Here is a 23,143-nt window from a genome sequence, read left to right as displayed (position 1 = left end):
TGTAATAGGTTTATGACAACCGCAAGCAGGACAGCAGTGCCTTGAAAACGGGTGGCTGGATATAAGCACTTACATTTTAACGTGTATGCCGGGTGGGTGGGAGGGGCCCGAGGATGATGACAGGGAAGAGCGTGCATGGTTCCATCTGTCCCACACATCCTTTAGCAATGACCTCACTCAACGATGCCTTCAGGGCCAACGTTGGGTGCAGTGTGATTTCGGAGGCTCACCAGTCTCCCACCTTCTTACTTCTCTTTAGAAGGAAGCTGTTTAAGGACCCAGGTCTCAGTCATTTCTTAACCACCCACGATAATTAGCTTAGTAGCTTAAAGAGAATAGATGGTCAATAAACACTGGTTCAGAGAATGAAGGACTAGATGAAGGAGTGAAAAGCAATTTCAAAATTAAATATGAAGGGTTTTAAATGCAAAACAATATGTACAAGGTGACGCAGTGACTGGAAACCTTATGCTAAAATTTAACGAAGCAACAAATGTAAAATGTCTGGCAGCAGCAGTCTTCCCCGTCTCTGTAGGGAGGATTTTAAAGCAAGGCAATATGAGCACTAGGTCTCCTATGAAACTGTGAAGGGAGCAGTGATGGGGGAGAGATACGGCGCTGGGCTAACAGTGTCATCTCAACAGGAGAGCACCAAGACCGTATCCGCTTTGGATAAGCAGAGCTGGTCAGAAAACAGGCACCCACAGGAAGACAAGGTTCTCCATTAAAAGAAAAAAGGCGCAAAATGGAGGGAATAAACTGCAAAAGGCAGACTTCTTTGGAGAGCCTCGATAAGGGCCAGCTTATTTACCACAACAGTTTGTGCATAAATCAAAGCGGCATATAGGTGTTTGTCTGGTGCCACACAGCATGGCGTAATTCACACAACCATTGCTTTGCATGGCTCATAAGCAGACATGGACATTCCTGATACGAGTGGCATGGTTATAAAGAAATCGAAATCCCAATGTATTAATTAAAGTATCATTTTACATTCTGAGGACATCCAGGCGGGCTCTCAGGAGAACAAACTAATCAGAAGACAGGAAATTATTTTTAATATTTGCAAACACTGAGAAAATATTTGTGTTTTGTCATTTTGTTTTCCACCTCATTTCAGTTTCTTTGTTATTCTTTCAAAGCAATCTCTTAGGGAAAAAGAGGCATTATGCGAATTTCACATCAAGTGATGTTTTATATTACATCACCTCATTAGGCACATCCTAGTAGGTTTCAGGAGCTCTTTAAAATAAAATCCATTCTCTCCTCTCCTTCTCCTTCCCAGGGGTAAATCTGCTGTCAATCTTAAATTTAATATGTCTGGCTATAAATTAATCGTATTACTCTCTAGTCATTCCCATTTCTATTTCTTCCACCTTATCTTTCTTTGTATTATCATAGGATAGCTTTCCAGTGGAGTTCCATGCAAAACATACATGGCCTGCCCTTTATTTTCAACAGTAACACATGGATAAACAATAAGGCTTATTCACCACAATGGTTTCTCCATCTTGGTAGTATGTGTTATCACAAAAGCTTCCAGGGAGTAGATGGCTGAACATTAAGACATTTTTGCTGAGCAAGTGCTTCTTCATCGTCACAGTTCTAAATTGGAAGTCCTAATATGATGAGAATGATCAAAATATCTATAAAAGCTACTAAAAAGTAAAGTACTCTATCTGCATATTCCATTTGATCCCTGTGGGGAGCCAAAACCAAGTTTCCGGGCAATGAATGCAAACATCTCAATCAAAAGGATGATTATTTCCCTCTCAGAACTGGAAAAACACTAAGGATTCACTTATACGCAGGCCACATCTTCTAAGTCTACCCAACTTTTCTCTCCTTTGTCATTACTAGTCTTTGAAAGGGAAATTCAGTTATCTGTGTGCAATAACAGCACCAGGAACATTTTTTGCCCACAAAATAGAGGACTGGAAAGAACTTTAAGAAATCATCTCTGTCATCTTCGGTTATCAGTAAGGGGTCTTGAGGACTTCCCTGAAGAGTCTTAAAGATAAGATCACCCTCTGCTAGTTGAACCAAAATATCAGAGCAAAACAAGGACTGGAACAGAATTAACTACTGGGTGACCAACACTCCACTGTAATCTGACTGAATATCTTAACAGAGCTAAATAATAAAAGACAGGGGCAAAAGGAACCTAGACAGATAGCCAGGGTAGAGGTGAGAGGGTAGTGAGCAAGACAAACTTTGCATGACTGCAGCCTAAGAGAAAGGGCTCCATGGTCCAAAGATAGCCTAGTCCTTCTCTCAAAATCTAATTCACTCCTCGTGCTCCCAGTCCATGCCCAAGAAGCAAGCATCTGATTCTTATTTGGCCCCCCATGTGGTAGCCCTACAGGGAGGTATTTGGCAGGGTAGAGAACAAAAGCATCCAGTCCCTTCAGCATTCCGTGTTTCATTACAAATCGACATGTCGGCGTCCTGGTTTATACTTGGTTCTCCATGTGCCTTGCCTGCTAGAAGGCGCCGGCCAGACCATCCTACCCCTTCAGCAGTTACTCTTCTCATTTTAAATGAATATAGTGGCATTTTGATGGTAGATCTCAATCTCCCAGACTCTGATTATATTTGAGATCAAACTAGAGCGTGATGAATCAAGTTCTATCAAAAAGAATCTGACTTTGAATCGTAGAAAACTCATTAAGGTAATGTCAGCTATCTTGACAGACAACCTTCGAGGCTTCTCCACGTGATGCAATTTCAGAATTTGATGCGAGCTAAGTTTCCTTTCCTTTCAGAAACTTCTACACATTTCATCTACACTATCCTAAGAAGTTGCTTCAGATAAAATCTCTACTAAATCCTTTCTAATATAAGGGAAGCCCAATTTCTTTGTTTTTCTACTTCCTCATTAAAAATGAAATTTCCAAGGCAGTTCGACATTATTTTTATTTTCTCAAGGACTTCTTTTTTTATAGACCTTTATCCTACATATATAACCCCAATTATATTTCTCCTCCTCAGATCATTTATGCTTTTTAAAAATTTCTCTGAACCATGCTTATACATATTTTATACATTTCACTCGGGTTAGATCGCCCCTGTCTTGAGGTGACGCTCAAAACAGGATAAGAGTAATTCTAAATGGCAGTAGAAAATCAGTTTTGTTTTGTTTTTTTTTTTAAAAGATTTTTATTTATTTATTTAACAGAGATAGAGAGAGAGCACAAGTAGGCAGAGCGGCAGACAGAGGGAGAGGGAGAAGCAGGCTCTCCGCCGAGCAGGGAGCCCGATGCGGGGCTCGATCCCAGGACCCTGGGATCATGACCTGAGCTGAAGGCAGCTGCTTAACTGACTGAGCCACTCAGGTGCCCCAAAAATCAGTTCTTTAAAAAAACAACTGGTTATATATTTCTAGACTATTCTTACTCCAGATGATTCTTTTATACATATTTAGTTTATATTACTTTAGATCTTTATTTCCCATATTTGTCCAAAGCTGACCTCTCTCCACTGAATAAGTATCTGTTCGTGGTAAAATACTCTGGCTTCAGCAGTATGGTATCATAAGTTACGTTTTCTTCTAATTTTTTCCACCTCTGTCACTTTTGATCTGAAATTCACTTGTAGTTAACAACCCAGTAAATTACAGCCAACTTTTAGTTCTTTCCAGCCTGATCATTTTTCCCACAAGTGATGTTTTCAACTCCAGTAGCAAACACCTACTCCATATAAGTGGTTCAATTTCTTTGCATTTCAAATAAGCTCTGGGTGTTGTTACTTTCACGAAGTCTATCAGAACTAGCCAGTTTCATGGAGGAATTCTGCTTGACTAAGTTATTTTTGGAACCATATGGGATGTGTGTGTGTGTGTGTGTGTGTGTGTGGTATTTAGAACACACAGAGATACATTAGGTTATCACAGAGACATGCACTGGTATATACCCCAACAGGTGAAAAATACATGTAATTATACATATGTATGTGTGTGTGTGTGTGTGTGTGTGTGTGTGTGTAGTGAAGGTGGATGCTTTGCCTCATCTGAACAATATCTATTGCAAGACTAGAAGAAGAATAAATTGCCCATGGATGGAAGGAGGAAAGAAGTCACTGCCACTGAGTATCTTGTAACTTCATTATCATGTTTAGAGTATACTTTTAGGTACTGGTTACACCCTTAAAAGTTAGAACATTCCAATGCCAAGTATTTATATTATAATCATCTGCTGTATTGAGTCATCTTTTTGCTACTTTTTATTAGCTTGGATAATATGTGTCTAGTGATTCCAGAATTTAAGTCATCTCTGAAAGTCTATGAGACCTGTACAGTGACTGTTCATTTAGGAAATGAACATTTCTTCCCTGCTTTGGTGGACATTACTTCATTAATACTTCCTATTTTTACATTCAAACCTTTTAAGTTATTCTACCAGTTCTCTTCATGTAAACTCATAACCGTGGTTAATAGAGCTGAAACCTCTGTCCATGATTATGTATTAAGCTTCGTTTATTAGACTTGCCAATCTCATAGCACTGATCCTAGTAATTTGGTTGCTTCGATCACCTTACTGTCTTGTCTTGATGTTTTACAATGAAACAAAATAAAAAAATTTTGGTTTCTGGAGACCTTTACATGGCTGCCTTCTAAGAAGAAAGATAATTGATTTTTAACATTTGGGCTAACTAGGGGCGCCTGGGTGGCTCAGATGGTTAAGCGTCTGCCTTCGGCTCACGTCATGATCCCAGGGTCCTGGGATCGAGTCCCGCATTGGGCTCCCTGCTAGGCGGGGAGCCTGCTTCTCCCTCTGCCTCTGCCTCTCTCTCTCTGACTCTCATGAAAAAATAAATTAAAAAAAAAAAAAACATTTTAACATTTGGGCTAACTAGATCAATAGGATTTTATAAAAACATGAGGTACTAAATAGAATCACAGTCTGGCTGGACAGAATGCAGAGTAGGCTGTTTTGTTCTAGTTATTTCCCCATGTTCCTTCTGGCCTTGTCCTCCTGTCCCTGGTTCTTGCCCACCCAACCTCCATTGCCTGCCTGTGAAGTTCCCTCCTTCCTGTTACCCAGCATGGAACCACCTCCCCTTGTCCATTCTTCCTCCAACTTACAGGCCTAAAACTGAGAGTTGTTTTATTTTTTTGACAGAAAACAATTCCCTATCCTAAGAGAATAAATTCCTCTCTGCTGGGTGACTTTATGTCTGTGTGTTAGGGCCACCCTTCAGGCACTGCCCAGCTAGAGGCAGACCTGGCCGTCTCTGCCCTTGCCCATTCTAGCAGGGTCTCTGAGCAATCTATCAACAGCAAATTAATAAGGTAAGAATGCAGTGCTGGGCATGGCATGTGTGTGAGTTTCTTCTGAAAAGAAAAAAGAGTCAACATTTTGTTTTCATATCTCACGTCTGAAAAGTGGATAACCTTTTGCAACATTTTTCTATTTCATCAATTACAATTCACCTGTGCTATTTGAAATACCTTGATATTAAAACATGAAAGTCAAGTGCTCTATAGAAAGAGAGGCATGTTCTTATTGCTTTCACATCAAATGTTTTTCAATATGGTTCCAAACAAATTGTCATCTAAACCATATTTTTTAATATACTTGTCAGGGCCAAATCGAGGATATTGGGGAAAAAAAAAGCAGAATTTCAAAATGAGGCATTTGCAGCTCTCATAAATGTCCCTTTTGGCCTCCTGCTTAACAAAAATGCTTCAACCTTCTGCTTTAATTGTACTAAAAAGCACATCCTAATTTTGTACTTTAGGAAAAATTAAAAATTTCCCCAATTAGCTTATTAGGTGGCCCCTAATAAGCCTTTCTTTCTTTTGTTCTCTTTCCTTCTCTCTCTCTCTCCCCACTCTCCTCTTGGTTTTTGTTTGTTTGTTTGTTTTTGTTTTTGTTTTTTTTAAAGATTTTATTTATTTATTTGACAGAGAGAGACACAGTGAGAGAGAGAGCACAAGCAGGGGGAGTGGGAGAGGGAGAAGCAGGCTTCCCGCGGAGCAGGGAGCCCGATGCGGGGCTCGATCCCAGGACCCTGGGATCATGACCTGAGCCGAAGGCAGATGCTTAACAACTGAGCCACCCAGGCGCCCCTGTTTGTTTTTGTTTTTAACATTTTGGTAGAAAATACATGTGAGTCTAGCAGCACAAAAGCCTAGATTTTAATCTTGGTTTGGACTCTTAGCACCATTTTTATTCTTTTCCTTTGGTGAATTAACCCTTCCAAAGGTCTGTTTCTTCAGGTATAAAATGGAAATAATAATATATAATTTACAAAGTTTTGGGGATGGACGGAATGAGCCAATATATGTAAATGTCCACGGTAAGCATTTAATAAACACTAATGCCATTTTTCCTCCTTTCATCATAATCTAATTTAGAGATTTTACAATATTATTTATCTAAGAGGACAATACATTTAGCCTGAATTTCAGATCCAGTACCAAGAGGGGGGGAACAAAAGAGTTATTTTCTTTAAGAGAATTTAAGATACAGAATGAAGGTCAAATGGCTATGGCATTTCTACTGGACTAACAGTCTGCAACATTATTCACTCTCCTATAAATACTACCCCGTCACTTGGTTTGGGTAAATCACAGGCAAACAGGATAATAGAATCCAGCTGCCTTTTTGGAGACTCAGTATTTTAAAGAAGTTCTGTCATTCACTGGTGGGAAATAACAAAACTTGGAAGACAAACTTGTGTATTATTTCATTCTTATCCATTCTTAAAAAAAAGTGAGTTCTTTCAACTTTCTCTGAGCTTCTGTAACATTACTTTTAGTTTGCATGGCAATGGGATTTGATTCAATTATAAAAGAAAAAACACAAAAACACTGCAAAGTAATGTGGATGGAGTGAGGGAGCTGCAGCTTTCCTAAGGTTATGGGTCTGGGGTACACTTACTTGGATCAATGGAAATATTTTCCTTTAGGAGGAGCTCTGAGCCAACAATGAGTGAATCCTGCCAGTCCCTGGTGGACACAGGCTATCTTGGCTAAAATATGGAATAAAGGCATCCACAATTTTTTTTTTTTTTGAAACAACACAGAGAAAAGGAAAATCCTTGTTTCTGACTTTTTGAGTAAAGTTGATCTACTTGATTCATTCAAATTATCATTGCTCTAACCATATAAAATGATATTTTATTTGGCAATGTGATACCAGGTTCACATGTACCCTCATCATAAATGGAGAGATGGGAGAATAAAAGGTCCCCCAACACCTCTAACATGTTGCTCTCACCTGTCTATGCTGACAGAGAGAGCTCCATGTTCCACAGTTGAGGGAATAAATCATCGTTACTCTGGAAATGGATTTCTCACTTGTTCATTTTAAAACAATAATCTCTGCTGACTATGATGATCAGTTTAGTGTGCAAACTTAGCTGGGCTACAGTGCCCACTCAACCAAACATAAATCAAGGTGTTGCTATGCAGGTATTTTGTAGATGTCGGTAAGTCCATTATCGGTTGACTTTCAGTAAGAGAGATTAGGCCACATGAGCTGGATGGATCTGATTCAATCAGCTGAAAGGATGAAAGGACTTGGTCTTCCGTGGAGAAGATACTCTACCCATGGGCAGCAGCTTTCTTCTCATTCCTGAGTGCCTGTCTGCCTCAAGTTTGGACTTGCCAAGCCAGGTCCCACTACTGAATAAGCCAATTCCTTGCAATGAATTTCTAAATATATATATTCTTACTGGTTTTATTTCTCCGGTTGAACCTGGACTGTACACTGGCCCATGGAACTCAAAACCCCTCTCTCCTCCCGTTCCTAAGCTTTCCCAAATAGCTCCTGATCTTCCCTCCTGTACAAAATACACACACCGATGTTTTTAGGAATTGTTACGAGTTCTAAATTTATTCAATCTTTTATCCAAGATGTACCAGTGAAATCCCTTCAGAAAATAAATAACTTTATTTTCATTATAAAAAAGTTTCTATATCTTAAGGCAAATGCTGTTTAAAAACTATTCTTTGCCCACCTTGTATTCTCATAGTACCTAGCAGAGTATTCTGTATTCAACAAATCTTTGCTCAATGTTTCTTAATAAAACTAGATATTTGCAAGGGATTTTTATAGTAAAATTCTTTTTTTTTCAGTACCCTATTGGGGAGAGAGGTATTTTTAAACATAATTTACACAAAGTAATCAATTAGGTTTATCTTCATTTTATGATGTCATTGAAATGGATAATTTTAAAGATGATATGCAAACAAAAAATGTTGATGATTTAAGTATATGAGAAGATACTTGTCAAATTCTACAGTGTGATATAGGATTGCTTCAGAGTGTCCCTTCATTCCTATTTCAGTCATTTAAAAATAAAGGAAGCTATGCATAGGCACTCACAAAATAAAATGGCAGAAATAACAAGTCTTCATCAAGTTCTAGAAGGTCAATCTTTTTCAAAGTCACACCTCAAAGCTCAAGAGGTTGGCACCTTGAAATGCAGTACGCTTAGTAGAGGTCAGTCAAGCTGTCCTCAGTAAATTTGCCCTTAAGATTAATTTATTAATCAGAAATATTGGACTTGACCAAAAGTCACTTGGCAAAGAGCATTTCTAATCAGAGACAAAAAGTAAAAGTCACGAAGGAAAACGTTCTTTCATGGTGGTTGAAGAGATGGGATGCGTGGATCCCATGCTATGGTTTGCTCTAGCCTCACTTTGGTGGGGGGGAGGGGGGGGAGGCCTGACCTCGCCACATGTTCACGCTTTCCTCAGTAAGTCAGCACGCAAGGCTTATGAGAAGCTAGATTTGCATTTGAACCCCGCTTTCTCACTTCCAGCTACAGTGACCTTTGGTGAGTTTATTAACCTCTCCGAGCCCTACTTTGCAAAGTGGAGATAATAAAAGTTAGTTCACATAACTCTGAGAGTTAAAGGAGATAAAATGTTAAGAATGGTGTTGGTCAATAGAATTTAATGAAAATCTCTACTCTTTCCTTTATCTCCCTTCTCAGAGCAGGTATTCTTTTTTTTTTTTCCCCAAGGCAAATTCCATATTGTTTTGTCTCTCCTGGGGCCCCGTCATTTCTTTTTGTTTTACATCTTAGCCTCTTCCTCTCCACTGCCTCCTCCATTTATAAACTTACTCATAACTCCCTCATTTTTAAAAATATAAAAAATTCCCAAACCCTCGCTTTGGTTCTCTCTTTTGACTAAGCAGCAAATCTGTATTTAGCCATCCCTCCTTACCATGGAACTTCTTGAAAACCTTCACTTGCTGTTCCCTTTTTCTATTCATTCTTCAGTGGCTCTACGCACCAGACCCCACCGACAGGAAACTCCAGTGGTCTCCCAACAGCCAAAGCCAAGGCCTGGCTTCCCCCATATGATGTCTCACCACTGACCACACCTCAATTTTCTTTTGTTCATTTTTTTTTTTTTTTTACTTGTTTGCTTATTGTTAAACACTCCTTTCCTTTAACTTCCTGATTATTAGGATTTCCTAATTTGACTCTCTTCCTACTGCTCTGATCATCACTTTTGGGTCTTGTTAGTTAGCTGCAACCTCTCCTTCAATTACCTTTTCAAATTAGTGTTTTCTTTCCTTCAATGTTCTCTCCTTGCTCCTCCCATGACCTCACTGAGTCATCTGATGAAGGCATTACAACTGCTCAGAGTCATGCACTTTATCTTTACTCCCAGGTACAGGGGAAGATGGTCTTTTCCCCTCTCCTAAAATTACTCTGCAGATAAGCAATCATGACTCATGTTGATTCTACTACCTATACACTTGAAAGAAAGTCTTCCCTCTTAAGGCCCAGGGAGCGGCTCAGACATCCAGTCTTGTCCATACTGCGGTGGCCCTGCACAGGATGTTCTCTTCCTACAAACCCGGCTCTCCCTCCATGCTGTTCTCCAAATAACAGCTGGGATCTCCCACTTAAAACCACTCCCTTTGCCCTTTGAGTGGAATCCTTAAGGTCATGCAAGACTCCTTTGTCTCCTTTCTCTCTCCCTGTCTCTCACCTGCAAAGTCTACTCCAGCCATTCTGACCTCTCACTTCCTCCCAAGTACGTGTCCCCTGACCTCCATCTCTGAATCAGTGCACATTCTGACATCTCTAATCTAGAATTCCCTCTGCCATTTTTTTTTTTTTACTTAACTCGTATGAATCCACATGTCAGCTTACATATCACAATTCCTGATACACAAGAAACAATAAATATTTGTATACTGATTATCTCAACCATTATTCCAGCTGAGGCTTTCATCAATTCTATCCATATTGCTGAAATAGCCTCTATTTTCCCTGTGATCATTCTGTCTCTTTTCACCACAGCGCCCTCTATGGAGAGTCTAGCTGCCTGGGTGTGGAATATTCTTTTTAATCCTCTAATTTTCCCTTTTAGTTATTTCTACCTCTTTGCTCACCCCATTTAACTGAGTCTTCCAGTATTAGTATAATTATTTAACACAAAAATTAATTAGACAAATTATTAATCTTTTGATTAATATACTGATGGGACACAATGAAAATGCTAATCTTTAGCTACCATTAAGCAATGTTTTTACCTATGTTTCAAGAGGTAAACATCATGCTTTCTTAAAATGCATAGGGCCAACTTGGAAAATCCACTTTCTTAATAACTTCACCAAAGTTTAGAAATTTTTTTCTAAAGATAGGTTATAACTTACAATACCAGAGTCATGTTTTCTTGTCTTTTGGATGCCACTAAATCACAGTTTAGTATCATCAAAGTATATTGAATTTTACACTGCTTACTTTACAGGCAAAAATTGTGAACATAATTCCTTTTCAACAGATACAAAATCTAATAGTAAACTACCCAAAAGGATGGATAATTTATATTGCTTCTTCCAACAAAAGAAGCAATAAAACTATGACTTATGAGAATAAGACTACATTGAGAAATTAAAAGAAATGAAACACTGGAAACCAATGAAAACAACACTAAATACAGTCAGAAAAACAGGAACCATATCAAGTTTACACCTCTACAATTAAATAAATCTTGATAGGTATAAGGAATAAATACTTCACCAAAAATAATCCTTAATTAGAAAGCATAATGTTTTATAAAATAATATATGACTCCAGTGCATCTAAGATATATAAATAAGCATTTTAAAGCAGGTTAATAGGTTGTGCCCAAATATAGGGAAATATTTTATCTAAAGTTGGATCTAATGAAACTTTCTCTTGGTATCTAACTTATCAAATCCAGGTTCTTAAAGTATTTATTTCAGAATTATACTTCATTGTTTAATGATTTTTGTCTTTCCTAAGTTCAGATATTACTACATTTGCAGTTCTGGGGTTATAAATATAAAACATGTTAACATCCTTTTGGCTTTGGATACCCATTAATGGTTTCCTTTGTTTAGGGAGAATTTGTTCATTCCCAAATTGGTAGGCCTCCCTCCAAACTCTATGGCTCTTCCATGGAATAAAGTAACTTTGTCTTGTTTCTATGTCTTTTACAGAGCTAAGAACAACTGAATTAATAAGTAACATGGCAAGAATAGACATGACCCTAACGAATGGCAAAATCATTACTTTAAAATTGATTCCATTTTTAAATTTTGTAGTAATAAAAAGAAGAGATAACATTACTACTCTTGTAAAGTTGTGAGAAACCAATAATGAGTAATTCTACATTTGTTGGCTAACGGTATGGCACAACCAAACATTTATCAAAACAAAAATGAGATCCATATGCATACAAAATCAACTCTTTATCATAAGCATCATTAGAAACTATAGAGCCCCAAATGAACTCTTGAGGGTAAGGCTCTTAAAATAAAGAATAACATTTTAAGTGCATAGCTATTACAAACTCATTTGATATTCATTTTAATTGCCATGACTATAATGAATATACTTTATATTCAAACAGATGTCACAAGTACTGCAGAAGTTCCAATATAATTCAGTCTTAGTTAAGAACGAGTAAATGGATATTTAAAATTGAATGTTACCAGGAAGGAGAAAAAAAAAATCCCAATTACAGCAAACATTAGCTCCTTAAAACAACAAATTAAAGCTTTTATTAAATTGTGTTCTTTCTTATTTGGACATACACAGAACACGATCATACAGAAACACTTGCTGTCAACTACTCCCTTTCCTTGCTTCAGCTGTTCTACAGATTAGCTAGCCTGGGAAACAGAAATTGGGAGCATGAAGAATGACTCAGAAGGGAAGGCTGCTGTATAACATTTAGAGACTTGTCTATGAAAAGGATGAATAAATACTACAATGCCAATCTAGGTTAGCTGAAGGAGCAGATGATTATGTATGCCATTTTCTTTTAATTGGCCAGACAAGTCCTAATATTTCCTTTAATCATCTCCAACATGGAGAACTGAAATCTTAAAGTCTAATAGGAGAGACCTTTGCACCATAAATTAAAGATGGCGTTTCTTAGTGTTTGGATCACAGAACTACCCACGGATGGTTTTTTAAAAGCAAACATGCCTGGGCCCCAACCAAGTTCTATCAAATGAGAGTTCCAAGAGTGTGGCCCTGGAATCAGCATTCTGACAAACTGAACTTGTTTAAAACAGCTGCCTGAAGGTAGGATGAGGTAATACTTAAAATGATATATTCTCATTTCATTCCAATCAGCATTTATTAAGTACTAATCTTTTGTGAGTGAAAATTACATATATATGTACACACAGGCAAGCAGCATATGATAAACTTATTTTCAAAGTACAATCTATTAAGTACACTAATCATCTACAAAGGTCTGGAAACACAATGTCTGGAATCACAAGAAAATAATCTGCTGCTGTGCAGATTAACAATTAACTCTTGATTTTAATTTAGTATTTATTTCCCCTGAAAAGGTGTCTGGAGGTTGACAAAAAGTATGTTTAGCTTATTATTAGAAAATGTAACTGAAATAGTGTTTAAAAAATTTATCCTATTTTTCCTGATGTTTTAGAAACCCTCTAGTTTTGAAAAAGGAGCATAGTAAGTGTGTGAGGCCTCTTAGTGGCTGCAGGGAGGAGACGGGGGGGGCTTCCGGGAGGGAAGAGGGAAGGAATGAAAAACAAGACCAGCACCAGAGGCAAACTCTCCTGCTTACTTCCAACCTAATTCTCCTAGCGCCCAAACTGTAAACTGAACTTATTTAAAAGTCACACTGTGTTTTGTAACCACCAGAGCAAAATTCAAAAAGCAAAAGTTGACTTTGGAGTCAAAGAGAAGAATGGAAGAAAATAAAGCTGATGGTACCAAGCCACTTGTCTGGTCAGCAGTTTGCCCCCATCCTCACCCACACCCCTCAGGATTGAAGACTAATTGACTGAGATCTTTGGAATGCACCTCAATAAGGAGCATTCACTCATGAAACTCAGCGCCGACAAGCTGACAGAAGTTGTTAATTGCACCCAGTGCCCTGTATTTTCTATCATCCTTGGTTGACTTTTCCCGGCACTGAAAACAGGATCTAGTAAAAAAGGCGATGGTAAGTGCAAGTGCAGGGAAGAACAGTTGGGCTCTAGGGACTTGGAAGGCTTCCCATGCCCCACAGCAGTGGTTTTCAAAGAGTGGTCTCTAAACCAGCAATGTTGTCATTGCCTGGGAACTCAGGTTATTAATGCACTCAGGCTGCTATAACAAAATACCACAGCTGGGGGGCTTAACAAAACACATTTGTTTTCTCACGGTTCTGGAGGCTGTAAGTCCAAGATCACGTTGCTAGACATCTTGGCTTCTGGTGAGGGCTCTCGTCATGGCTTGCAGATGGCTGCCTTCTCACTGTGTCCACGTGTGGGAGAGAGAAAGAACTCGCTTTCCCTCTTTTTATAAGGCCACCAATCTCACCAGCTTTATGAACTCATTTAACCTTAATTACCTACTAAAAGCCCTATCTCAAATTCAGTCACATTGGGGGTTAGGATTTCATCATACAAATTTTGGAAGGACACAATTCAGTCCATTGGACTCATTACATATGCAAATTCTTGAGCCCCACCTCAGCCCTAGTGAATCAGAAACTTGGGGACTGGGGCTCAGCAATTTGTGCGTTATTAATGTCCCAGGTTATTCCAATGCCTGCCAAAGTCTGAGAAGCACCAGCCTTCAGGGAAAAAAATCCCAGGTCCACAGTGGAACACTTAGTTCATGCACCCCCCAGCACACCCTTCCGCCCCCAGTTTCTCCCATGTGTTTTCCAACCTTATTTCTTCCTATTGTTACTGAACTCTGCTTTTGCTGAGCTACTTCTCACCATGACCTGACGGATCATTCACATTCTGTCTTCTGGACTTTTGCTTACCCTCTTTCAACATCCTCAAATCGTCTTTCTGCCTCTAAGCACCACCTCAGTGTCTGAGCCAATCATGTTCACAATTTACAGATTTTACTTTCTTAGAGTCCATAGGTTATACTCATCTATAATTTCAGCACAAGTCTTTGCACATTAAAAAAACACTCAAATCTTTAAAATATTGTATATGTTTTTTATAACTCTTCTTTGTAAGTATTCCACACAATACTGCCTCCAATCCAACACTGATTTGGGGCAGCAAATAGCCCGTTGGTCTGTGATGTAGCATGACGGCACCTCTAAAGTTACTTAATATTAAAAATAATCAATACACTATTTGCTATTTGTGAAGTCCTTAAATGCATCAAACACTATAGTAAGCATTTAGTGCATGACCCTATGAAATTCTCACTCACCTGCAGTAGGCATTATGATCCCTATTTGAATGAAAAAGACATGGGATACTGAGGCTTAAGAGTTCAATTAATTCACCAAAGTCACACCTGGAGAGCGGCAAGGCTGAAAAGTGTGAACATTTGTTTCTCTCAGAGCACATGCTTTATTTCTACTGTTATACTATAGACTGAGGGATTTAGTTTTCTGTCAACATCTTGAATCTGCTGCCAAGAACCCCAAAGCATATGGATCTCCTGGAAAAGATATTTCTAATGTATCCTTTGGAAACTCTTTATTTTCTATACCCCCCCCCCCACACACACACATCCTGAGGCATCGTTAAAAGGAAGCCATCATGAAAAAAAAATTAGGTCGAACTTCTTGAGACAAGCAGATACTGTTAAATGACTATAGACAATAAAGAGCTCTAAATTTTATCGCTATTGTACAAGTCATTTACCTCGGGCAGCCTTTAGAATGCTTTCAGCTTTACGTTAAAGACAGCTGAAGAACTCAGAAGGTATTACCTGGAAGTTCACAAGAGGCGCTGATACACTTTTGCCCAAAGCAATTACTGATAATTAAGCACCAGAAACACTCATACACACGTATATGCACGTAAAATTGAAAAATCTGTAAGTTGAAAACAATGGAATTTTTTTCTGAAAATTGTACTTTTTCAGTTTCATTCCCCAGAAAACCAACCAAGGGATGGTTTACTTTTTTCATAGCTGCCTGCACTTTGGAGACTTTGCTGTAAGATAATAAGTCACACCTGTTGGATTGTTTAGACCATTCCAAGCACCAGCTGAGATAGTAATTAAAAGTAACACTCTATTCTCAGCCTACCTGGTGTGTTCAACAACCTCGACATCTTGCAGAAATAGGAGACGTACTGCTCACAGTGCTCGGCACTGCTGGTGACGGCGCTGATCTGGTCCATGGAGGCGCTGTACACGAGCTGCGTCACAGAGTACTTTTCTGGGCTGTAGCCCACCACTGTGGTCTGCATCTGCAAATTGTGAGACACTATGGTCCACACTTTGTCCTCTGTGGGGAGAAAAATACCACGAAATGGGGCATTAGGATGCAAGGACTTCTTTAAGTGGAAAAAAATAACTGAGATGCATTTTCTCTGAACTGATGTACAACAAAGTTAAGGATCGCCATCCTTCAAGCTCTATCCTGCAGGTTCTCCTTATATAGACAAAGTAGAAAGAAATGCTTTTTATTAAGAAGAAACGCAAGGGGGCGCCTGGGTGGCTCAGTTGGTTAAGCGACTGCCTTCGGCTCAGGTCATGATCCTGGAGTCACAGGATCGAGTCCCGCATCGGGCTCCCTGCTCGGCAGGGAGTCTGCTTCTCCCTCTGACCCTCCCCCCTCTCATGTGCTCTTCTCCCTCATTCTCTCTGTCTCAAATAAATAAAATCTTTAAAAAAAAAAAAAGAAGAAATGCAAGGGACGCCTGGGTGGCTCAGTTAGGCTGCTGACTCTTGATTTTGGCTCGGGTCATGATCTCAGGGTCATGAGATGGATGGAGCCCTGCGTTGAGCTCTGTGCTCAGCAGGGAGTCTGCTTCAGGATTCTCTCTCTCTCCCTCTGCCTCTCCCCTGCTTGCTCACTCTCTCCCCCTCTCTCTAAAATAAATGAATCTTTTAAAAAGAAACCCGAAAACTAAATACAAGATACCTCCTAAACACAGAAAACAGCTTGTCTGTGGTAGATGCTAATGTTCACGGTTCACGGCACTGAATGTGAGCTCATCATGTTCCCAGTCCTTCCTGACTCCCTAACCCATCACTCCTCTGGTACAACAGCATCTGCTCTTTCTTAGATGAACTGTGCTCTCTCAAGCCTCTGAATCTTTGTATATGTTGTTTGCTCTAATCAGAATATGCATCCTCATCTTGCCAACAAATGTCCCTTTCACCGTGACCTTTCAGGTAAAATTGGACCCTGCGTTCTCTGTTACTGAAATGCTCTATACATGGGCAACAATACAAATGAGTGATGCTTTGGACCCTGAAAATTTCAATGTGTGAAAAGGAGAAGTGAAGGGGCGCCTGGGTGGCTCAGTCGGTTAAGCGACTGCCTTCGGCTCGGGTCATGATCCTGGAGTCCTGGGATCGAGTCCCGCATTGGGTTCCCTGCTCGGCAGGGAGTCTGCTTCTCCCTCTGACCCTCCTCCCTCTCATGCTCTCTGTCTCTCATTCTCTCTCTCTCAAATAAATAAATAAAATCTTAAAAAAAAAAAGAAGTGAATATAAGATTGATGAATATAAATTATAACCCTACATACTCCTGAATTTGAATTAGAAATATCACTGGAACCCATAACTTTTCTTTTTTTAAAAAATGTAGACCTATGTCCTAGCTCCGTCCACTGGAAAAGGCCCTAAACAAGGACAACCTGTAGAACCAGATTGTCCTCACTCAATATGATTTTTCATTAAGAGGAAACTGGGCTGCGGGGTGAAGTGACTGATTTCAGGGCTGGAAAGGCACAAAATAAGCCTGGAACATAATGTCACATAGAAACAAGCTATTGGAAACAGAGGGCAGTTCGGAAACCCCCAGGAACAAAGAAGGATGATTTTTTAACATCAGTAAGAATCTCCTGCAATGGAATAAAATACATCAGGGATGTTTAATTCCAGGAGTTCATTAAAATAAAAAGAAATGTCCAATCTTGGAAAATGCCAAGTAACTAACTCGTTATTTTGAATATTAGGAAATAAGCACGAAGAATCCAGCATTTAGCCTACCTTTCCTGTAGGAACCGTCACAGAACTAACGCTCTCCGTATGGAAATATTCCAGCTCATAAATGAGGACTAAGTGACGGGATTATAGGACCATCATTTTGTAACTTCTAACAAGGGGGCTCTGAGCAATGGCTAATTCACGGCTGCTAATATAACCGCATGCCCAACCGGAGGACATGTGCCTTCCGGCGGAAGTACACAACTCTGCCCGGGAAGCAGTGTGCGAAAAATCCAACACGAACTTCACCGAGCTCGCAGTCCTGACTGCCAGCTTCAGGGAAACATGCACTGAAAACAATGTATATTTGGGGGAGGGGAATATGCTAAATGACCCCAACGGGAAAGGTCAGCAGAATCCGTGCAGTATGAAATTCTACCGATTATACAATCTAGTTTTTTCAACAAATTATAAATTACAAGGGAACCGAGAGAGAGAGAGCACTAGAGATTAAAAGAGACTTTCTGAACTTGCCCCTCAAGCAGTTTTCCTTCTTTCAGTAAAGGACAACTCTATTCTTCCAGCTGCTCAGAACAAAGCCGGGGGGGGGGTACCCACTACAGCCCCCATCCCCCCCCCACCTTTCTTCTACACTCATTTCTAACCGGTCCGTGAATCCTGACTGCTCTACCTTCTCTGTTCAGGATCTGAGCACTCCTGACCCTCAGAGCCTCCCCGCCCCCCCCCCCCCCCCGGTCAAAGCCCCCACCTCCTCCTGCCCCCATCACACAAAACCTTGTAGCCACCCACCCCCCCGCGCTCTCACACCTACCCTGCACACAGCAGCCAAGCTGAGCCTCTGCAAATATAAGCCACATTCGGACACTGTGCTCCAAGCCATCACGTGGCACAGGGTCTCATTCAGAGTGAAAGTCCAGTTGCTGGAACGGCTGAAGGCCCTCTGTGATCCCACTCCGCCTGCCTTGCCCCAGCCCCTCCTGCCCTCCTCATCCCCCTCTTGCTCCTCGGGCTCCAGCCATACTGACCCCTGCCTTCCTGAGACCCCTCAGGCAGCCCATCCTTGGAGCCTTTGCTCTCACTCTGTCCTTGGAGATCCGCAGCCCCACCCCCCATAGCTGCCTCAATGCCACTTTTCCTCTGCTCGCCCCTCCCCACCGCAGCTGCTTCCTATCTCCTCGACCGGCTCTGTTTTCTCCACAGTATTTATCCCTCTGTGACTGAGGGCACGTTTCCCTTCTGTCTCCCCATGGGGGGGGGGGGGGGGCGGGTAGGCAAGGGGTTGTTTTCAACGCTGGATGCACAGTGCTTAGAATAGTAGCCCGCATGTAACAGACCTTCACAATATATTAGTATGAATTAAGAAAACATCAATAGAATACAAATAACTTGATCTAGGAACTTACTGAACCACTGTGGTTCAAGTTCTGGCTCGGCCACGACCTTCCCGAGAGCCTGGACAAGCCCACTTCGTTCTAGACTCTAATTTCCCTTCATCTGTTGTAACATGTCTCTACGTCAGAATCCTTTCCACCCTGCTCCTCTTAAACCAACTAAAACAAGTTCAATACGGTACCCAAGCAGTAACACGTTTTCCGTAAGGTAATGATTTCCTACTTTCACCTTTGGCCTGATCAGAACTGTCTTCTTCCAGCTCCTCTGAGACGGCAAAGAAACTACAGTATGTTTTAGTAATTCCCTCTCTTTCTGACATGATTCTGACAACATTCTGGTTGTCATTTATATCCAGACCTTCACGTTTACCTTCCCCTAAGTGAAGATCCATTAATTAAGGTTAGCTTCATCTCTTTTCTGTTAAAATCAGCCTCTGTCAAAACATTTGAGAACTCATCACTACTCACCTTTTTAAATTTTAATTTTTTATTATTTTTTAAAAAGATTTTTATTTATTTGTCAGAGAGAGAGAAACTGAGTGAGCAGGGGGAGCAAGCAGCAGAGGGAGAAGCAGGCTCCCTGCTGAACAAGAAGCCCGATGCGGGTCTTGATCCCAGGATCCTGGGATCATGACTTGAGCCGAAAGCAGACGCTTAACCCACTGAACCACCCAGGTGTCCTGTACTTACCTTTAAAAAAAAAAAAAAAAAATCCTTATCAGGACCTCATCCTTGTCCGGTAGCAATATTCCAATATTCCATAACTTTCATTCTTTAACTCATAATGAAACAGCACTCTCCTCTGGCCCCTTTTAAAAATATCATAAACCCCTTTTTAATTCATACAAAATAATGTTCATAAAGGCAAACATTAATTAAGCAAGTAAAATAAAATGGTCACCTATAATGGTCTCTGTCAATGACTTAAAAAATATTAACCAATTTGTTAATATTGATTAATCTCTAACATTTTGGTCCTAGTGATTGCTTGGCCCTAAACCCCACATACATGCATTTCAGCACACACATTTCAGTATCAGTCTTGAGGGCACCATCTTCTTCATATTTGTTTTATAGTCCATTCACTCATTCAACAAACATTACTGAGTACCCACTACATGACAGATATGGATCTAGGCACTAGGGAAGCCACAGAGAAAAAAAAAAATTCTAAATTTTTGCAGTTTACACTCTTGCATTCTAGTGGGGAAAAAACAGATAATGAGCAAAAAATTAAAATATATATAGTTAGCAACTGATAATGGGGAGAAAAACTACAACAGGGAATGGAAGAATAGATTGGGTGTAGATTGCAATTTTTTTAATTGAAGTATAATTGACATACGATATCCTATTAGTTTCAGGTATACATCATGGTGATTTGATATTTTTATACATTGTGAAATGATCCCCATGACAAGTCTAGTTACCATCTGTCACCATACTAATTACAATATTATTCACTACATTCCCTATGCTGTACATTACAACCCCATGATTTATTTACTTTATAGCTGGAAGTTTGTAGCTCTTAATTCCCTTCGACAGTTTGGCCCATCACCCAGCCCCTCCCCATCTAGTAACCAAGTTTGTTTCCTGAATCTATGAATCTGTTTGTTTTGTTTGTTTCTTTTGTTTTTTAGATTCCACATATGAGTGATTTCACATATAAGTGAAATCACATGGTATTTGTCTTTCTTTGTCTGATTACATTTTTAAACACAGTGGAAACCATAACAGCCCTCACTCACTAAGTGATGTTTAAATGAATAAGATCATTGTCTAGCAAGCCACACGAATGTCTGGGGAAAAGTATTCCAGACAGAAAGTGCAAATGAAAACATTCTAATTTTGGGATATTCTGGTATTGTTTAGGTATACAAGGAGGCCAGTGAGTGAGGAAGGAAAGAATAGCAGGAATTAAAGTCTGAGGTGTAATGGGGTTGGGTAGGTGTGAGATGGAAAGCCCTTTGGAATTGGAAGGTTTGAAGCAAGTTAATGTAGCATGCTTGAACTTATTCTCTGACATACTATTCTTTATTTCAATAAAGCTATAACTCAGGAAGGCTTGAAAAAAAAGAATACACATACATACACCCCCCATATATATGTATATAAAGATTTAAATCTTTTTACAGTGTTGTGGCATTATAAAAGGTAATATGTAAACTCTATTTTAATGGCATAAAGCAATTACTGTTGATGCATCTTGCAAATTATTTTTTAACGCTTGCATGTTACACATGAGCCATTAAGTCTTTTTTTTTTTTTTAAAGATTTTATTTATTTATTTGAGAGAGAGAGAATGAGAGAGAGAGCACATGAGAGGGGGGAGGGTCAGAGGGAGAAGCAGACTCCCCGCCGAGCAGGGAGCCCGATGCGGGACTCGATCCCGGGACTCCAGGATCATGACCTGAGCCGAAGGCAGTCGCTTAACCAACTGAGCCACCCAGGCGCCCGAGCCATTAAGTCTTAAGTGACAAATGGATATTAACAATTCTGCAGATATCCGCCATCTAGAAGAAAGTTATACTGTATAGATTTTCCTTTGCTAGTATCACAAGTGAAAAATTAAGAATCTTATTCCCATATTTGTAATGTGTTTATATAATCTGTGTTATCAGATACGTGTGTAACGCAAATAGAAACTACTAGGTATGGCAAATTCTAAGTTTCTGCCACTGTTCCATTTTCATGAAGAATTGATAAACTAGTGTATTTCAAATACTCTTTGGGTTAGCGTGCTTTGAAAATGCCTTCTGTGATTACTGGGAGCTTAGTATCTGTCTCATCATGCAATCGCGTATTTAAAAACTGTCACACGGTACAATGTTTTCAATACAGATGATTTAATTGTATTTTTCAAATACTGGGACACATGTAGAGCACACTGTGGAAACTCATCCTTCTGCTCGGCCATAAACAGGGTTTACCAACAGATTACCCAGCTTAGCTGTGCTGACATGAGTCCATCAGAAAGGTCCCTCTTCCACCTCTACCAGTGACCCCGCATCCTTATCCTATCTGTAATTCTCAAGTAATTCACTTCATGAGAACTCAGTTCTCTGTAAGGCTGGAGTTCTGACTAGGAACTGATAAAGCCAGGAAATGACCAGTGAAAAAAAGCAAAGAATAAATCCTCACAGGATGGAACAGGTTTCATTATCATGTATATACGGCTGTTTTTGACTCTTTTCCACGTTATCCATATATACTCTGAAGTTCACATTACAGAGCATATTTTTTTTAAAGATTTTATTTATTTGACAGAAAGGGACACAGCGAGAGAGAGAACACAAGCAGGGGGAAAAGGAGAAGGAGAAGCAGGCTTCCTGCGGAGCAGGGAGCCCGATGCGGGGCTCGATCCCAGGACCCTGGGATCATGACCTGAGCCGAAGGCAGATGCTTAACAACTGAGCCACCCAGGTGCCCCTACAGAGCATATTTTTTTTTTTAAGATTTATTTATTTATTTGAGAGAGAGTACATGAGAGGGGGGAGGGTCAGAGGGAGAAGCAGGCTCCTCGCTGAGCAGGGAGCCCGATGTGGGACTCAAACCCGGGACTCCAGGATCATGACCTGAGCCGAAGGCAGTCGCTTAACCAACTGAGCCACCCAGGCGCCCCCTACAGAGCATATTTTAATAAAAGTCCAATCTGAGCTGAATGCAGGAAAAAGTGTGTGTGTCCTATACATCTGCATATGCATCTAAGTGTTTTTGATTTTCAAATCATTATCACTGTACTGGCTGAGGACCAATTTGTTAATCTGAGAGCTTTTTTTCTCTCACCTTTATTCATATTAACTCTGAGATAATCTTTTTATTTTTTTTTTTTAGATTTTATTTATTTGAGAGAGAGTGAGAGAGAGCATGAGAGGGGAGAGGGTCAGAGGGAGAAGCATACTCCCCACTGAGTGGGGAGCCCGATGTGGGACCCGATCCCGGGACTCCAGGATCATGACCTGAGCTGAAGGCAGTCGCTTAACCAACTGAGCCACCTAGGCGCCCTGAGATAATCTTTTTTAAAAAGAGAATACATTATAAGCTATCTAAATTTAAAATGGCATATAAAACATCTTAGAGGGGCATAACCAACAACTGCTTGCAGTCCAAATTCCTTGGAAGCCATACTGCCCTATTACAGTTACTCTTCAGGAATGACTTTGGGTTTCTCACTCTTAGAGTAACACAATGGGAAGTGAACTATGGTATATATGTCACCCAAGATTTTCCATATTGCATGTAAATCTTGGCCTGCTGGATAAAAAGCATGTACATCCTTAAATCTCTCCTCCAATAAACTGCATTCCAATAACTTTATCTGTGGCTTTCTTTGGACATAGAAGTCTTAATGGCTATTATCCTGATTCCATCAATCAACAACTGGGCATTAACAATGA

At 40.0% G+C, this 23,143-nt stretch overlaps 1 protein-coding gene across 1 annotated transcript in view; it reads right to left on the bottom strand.

Annotated features, from left to right (window-relative positions):
• Positions 1-23,143, bottom strand: part of CNTNAP2 (contactin associated protein 2) — a 1,342,199-nt gene that overhangs the window by 599,029 nt on the left and 720,027 nt on the right. The window contains exon 13 of the mRNA XM_044920022.1: positions 15,479-15,679. Coding sequence (XP_044775957.1) covers positions 15,479-15,679 — 201 coding nt within the window. The remainder of the gene's footprint in view (positions 1-15,478; positions 15,680-23,143) is intronic.

The sequence above is a fragment of the Neomonachus schauinslandi genome, chromosome 12 (genome assembly GCF_002201575.2).
Source record: "Neomonachus schauinslandi chromosome 12, ASM220157v2, whole genome shotgun sequence".
Classification (NCBI taxonomy): domain Eukaryota; kingdom Metazoa; phylum Chordata; class Mammalia; order Carnivora; family Phocidae; genus Neomonachus; species Neomonachus schauinslandi.
This window is presented reverse-complemented; position numbering and strand designations above follow the sequence as displayed.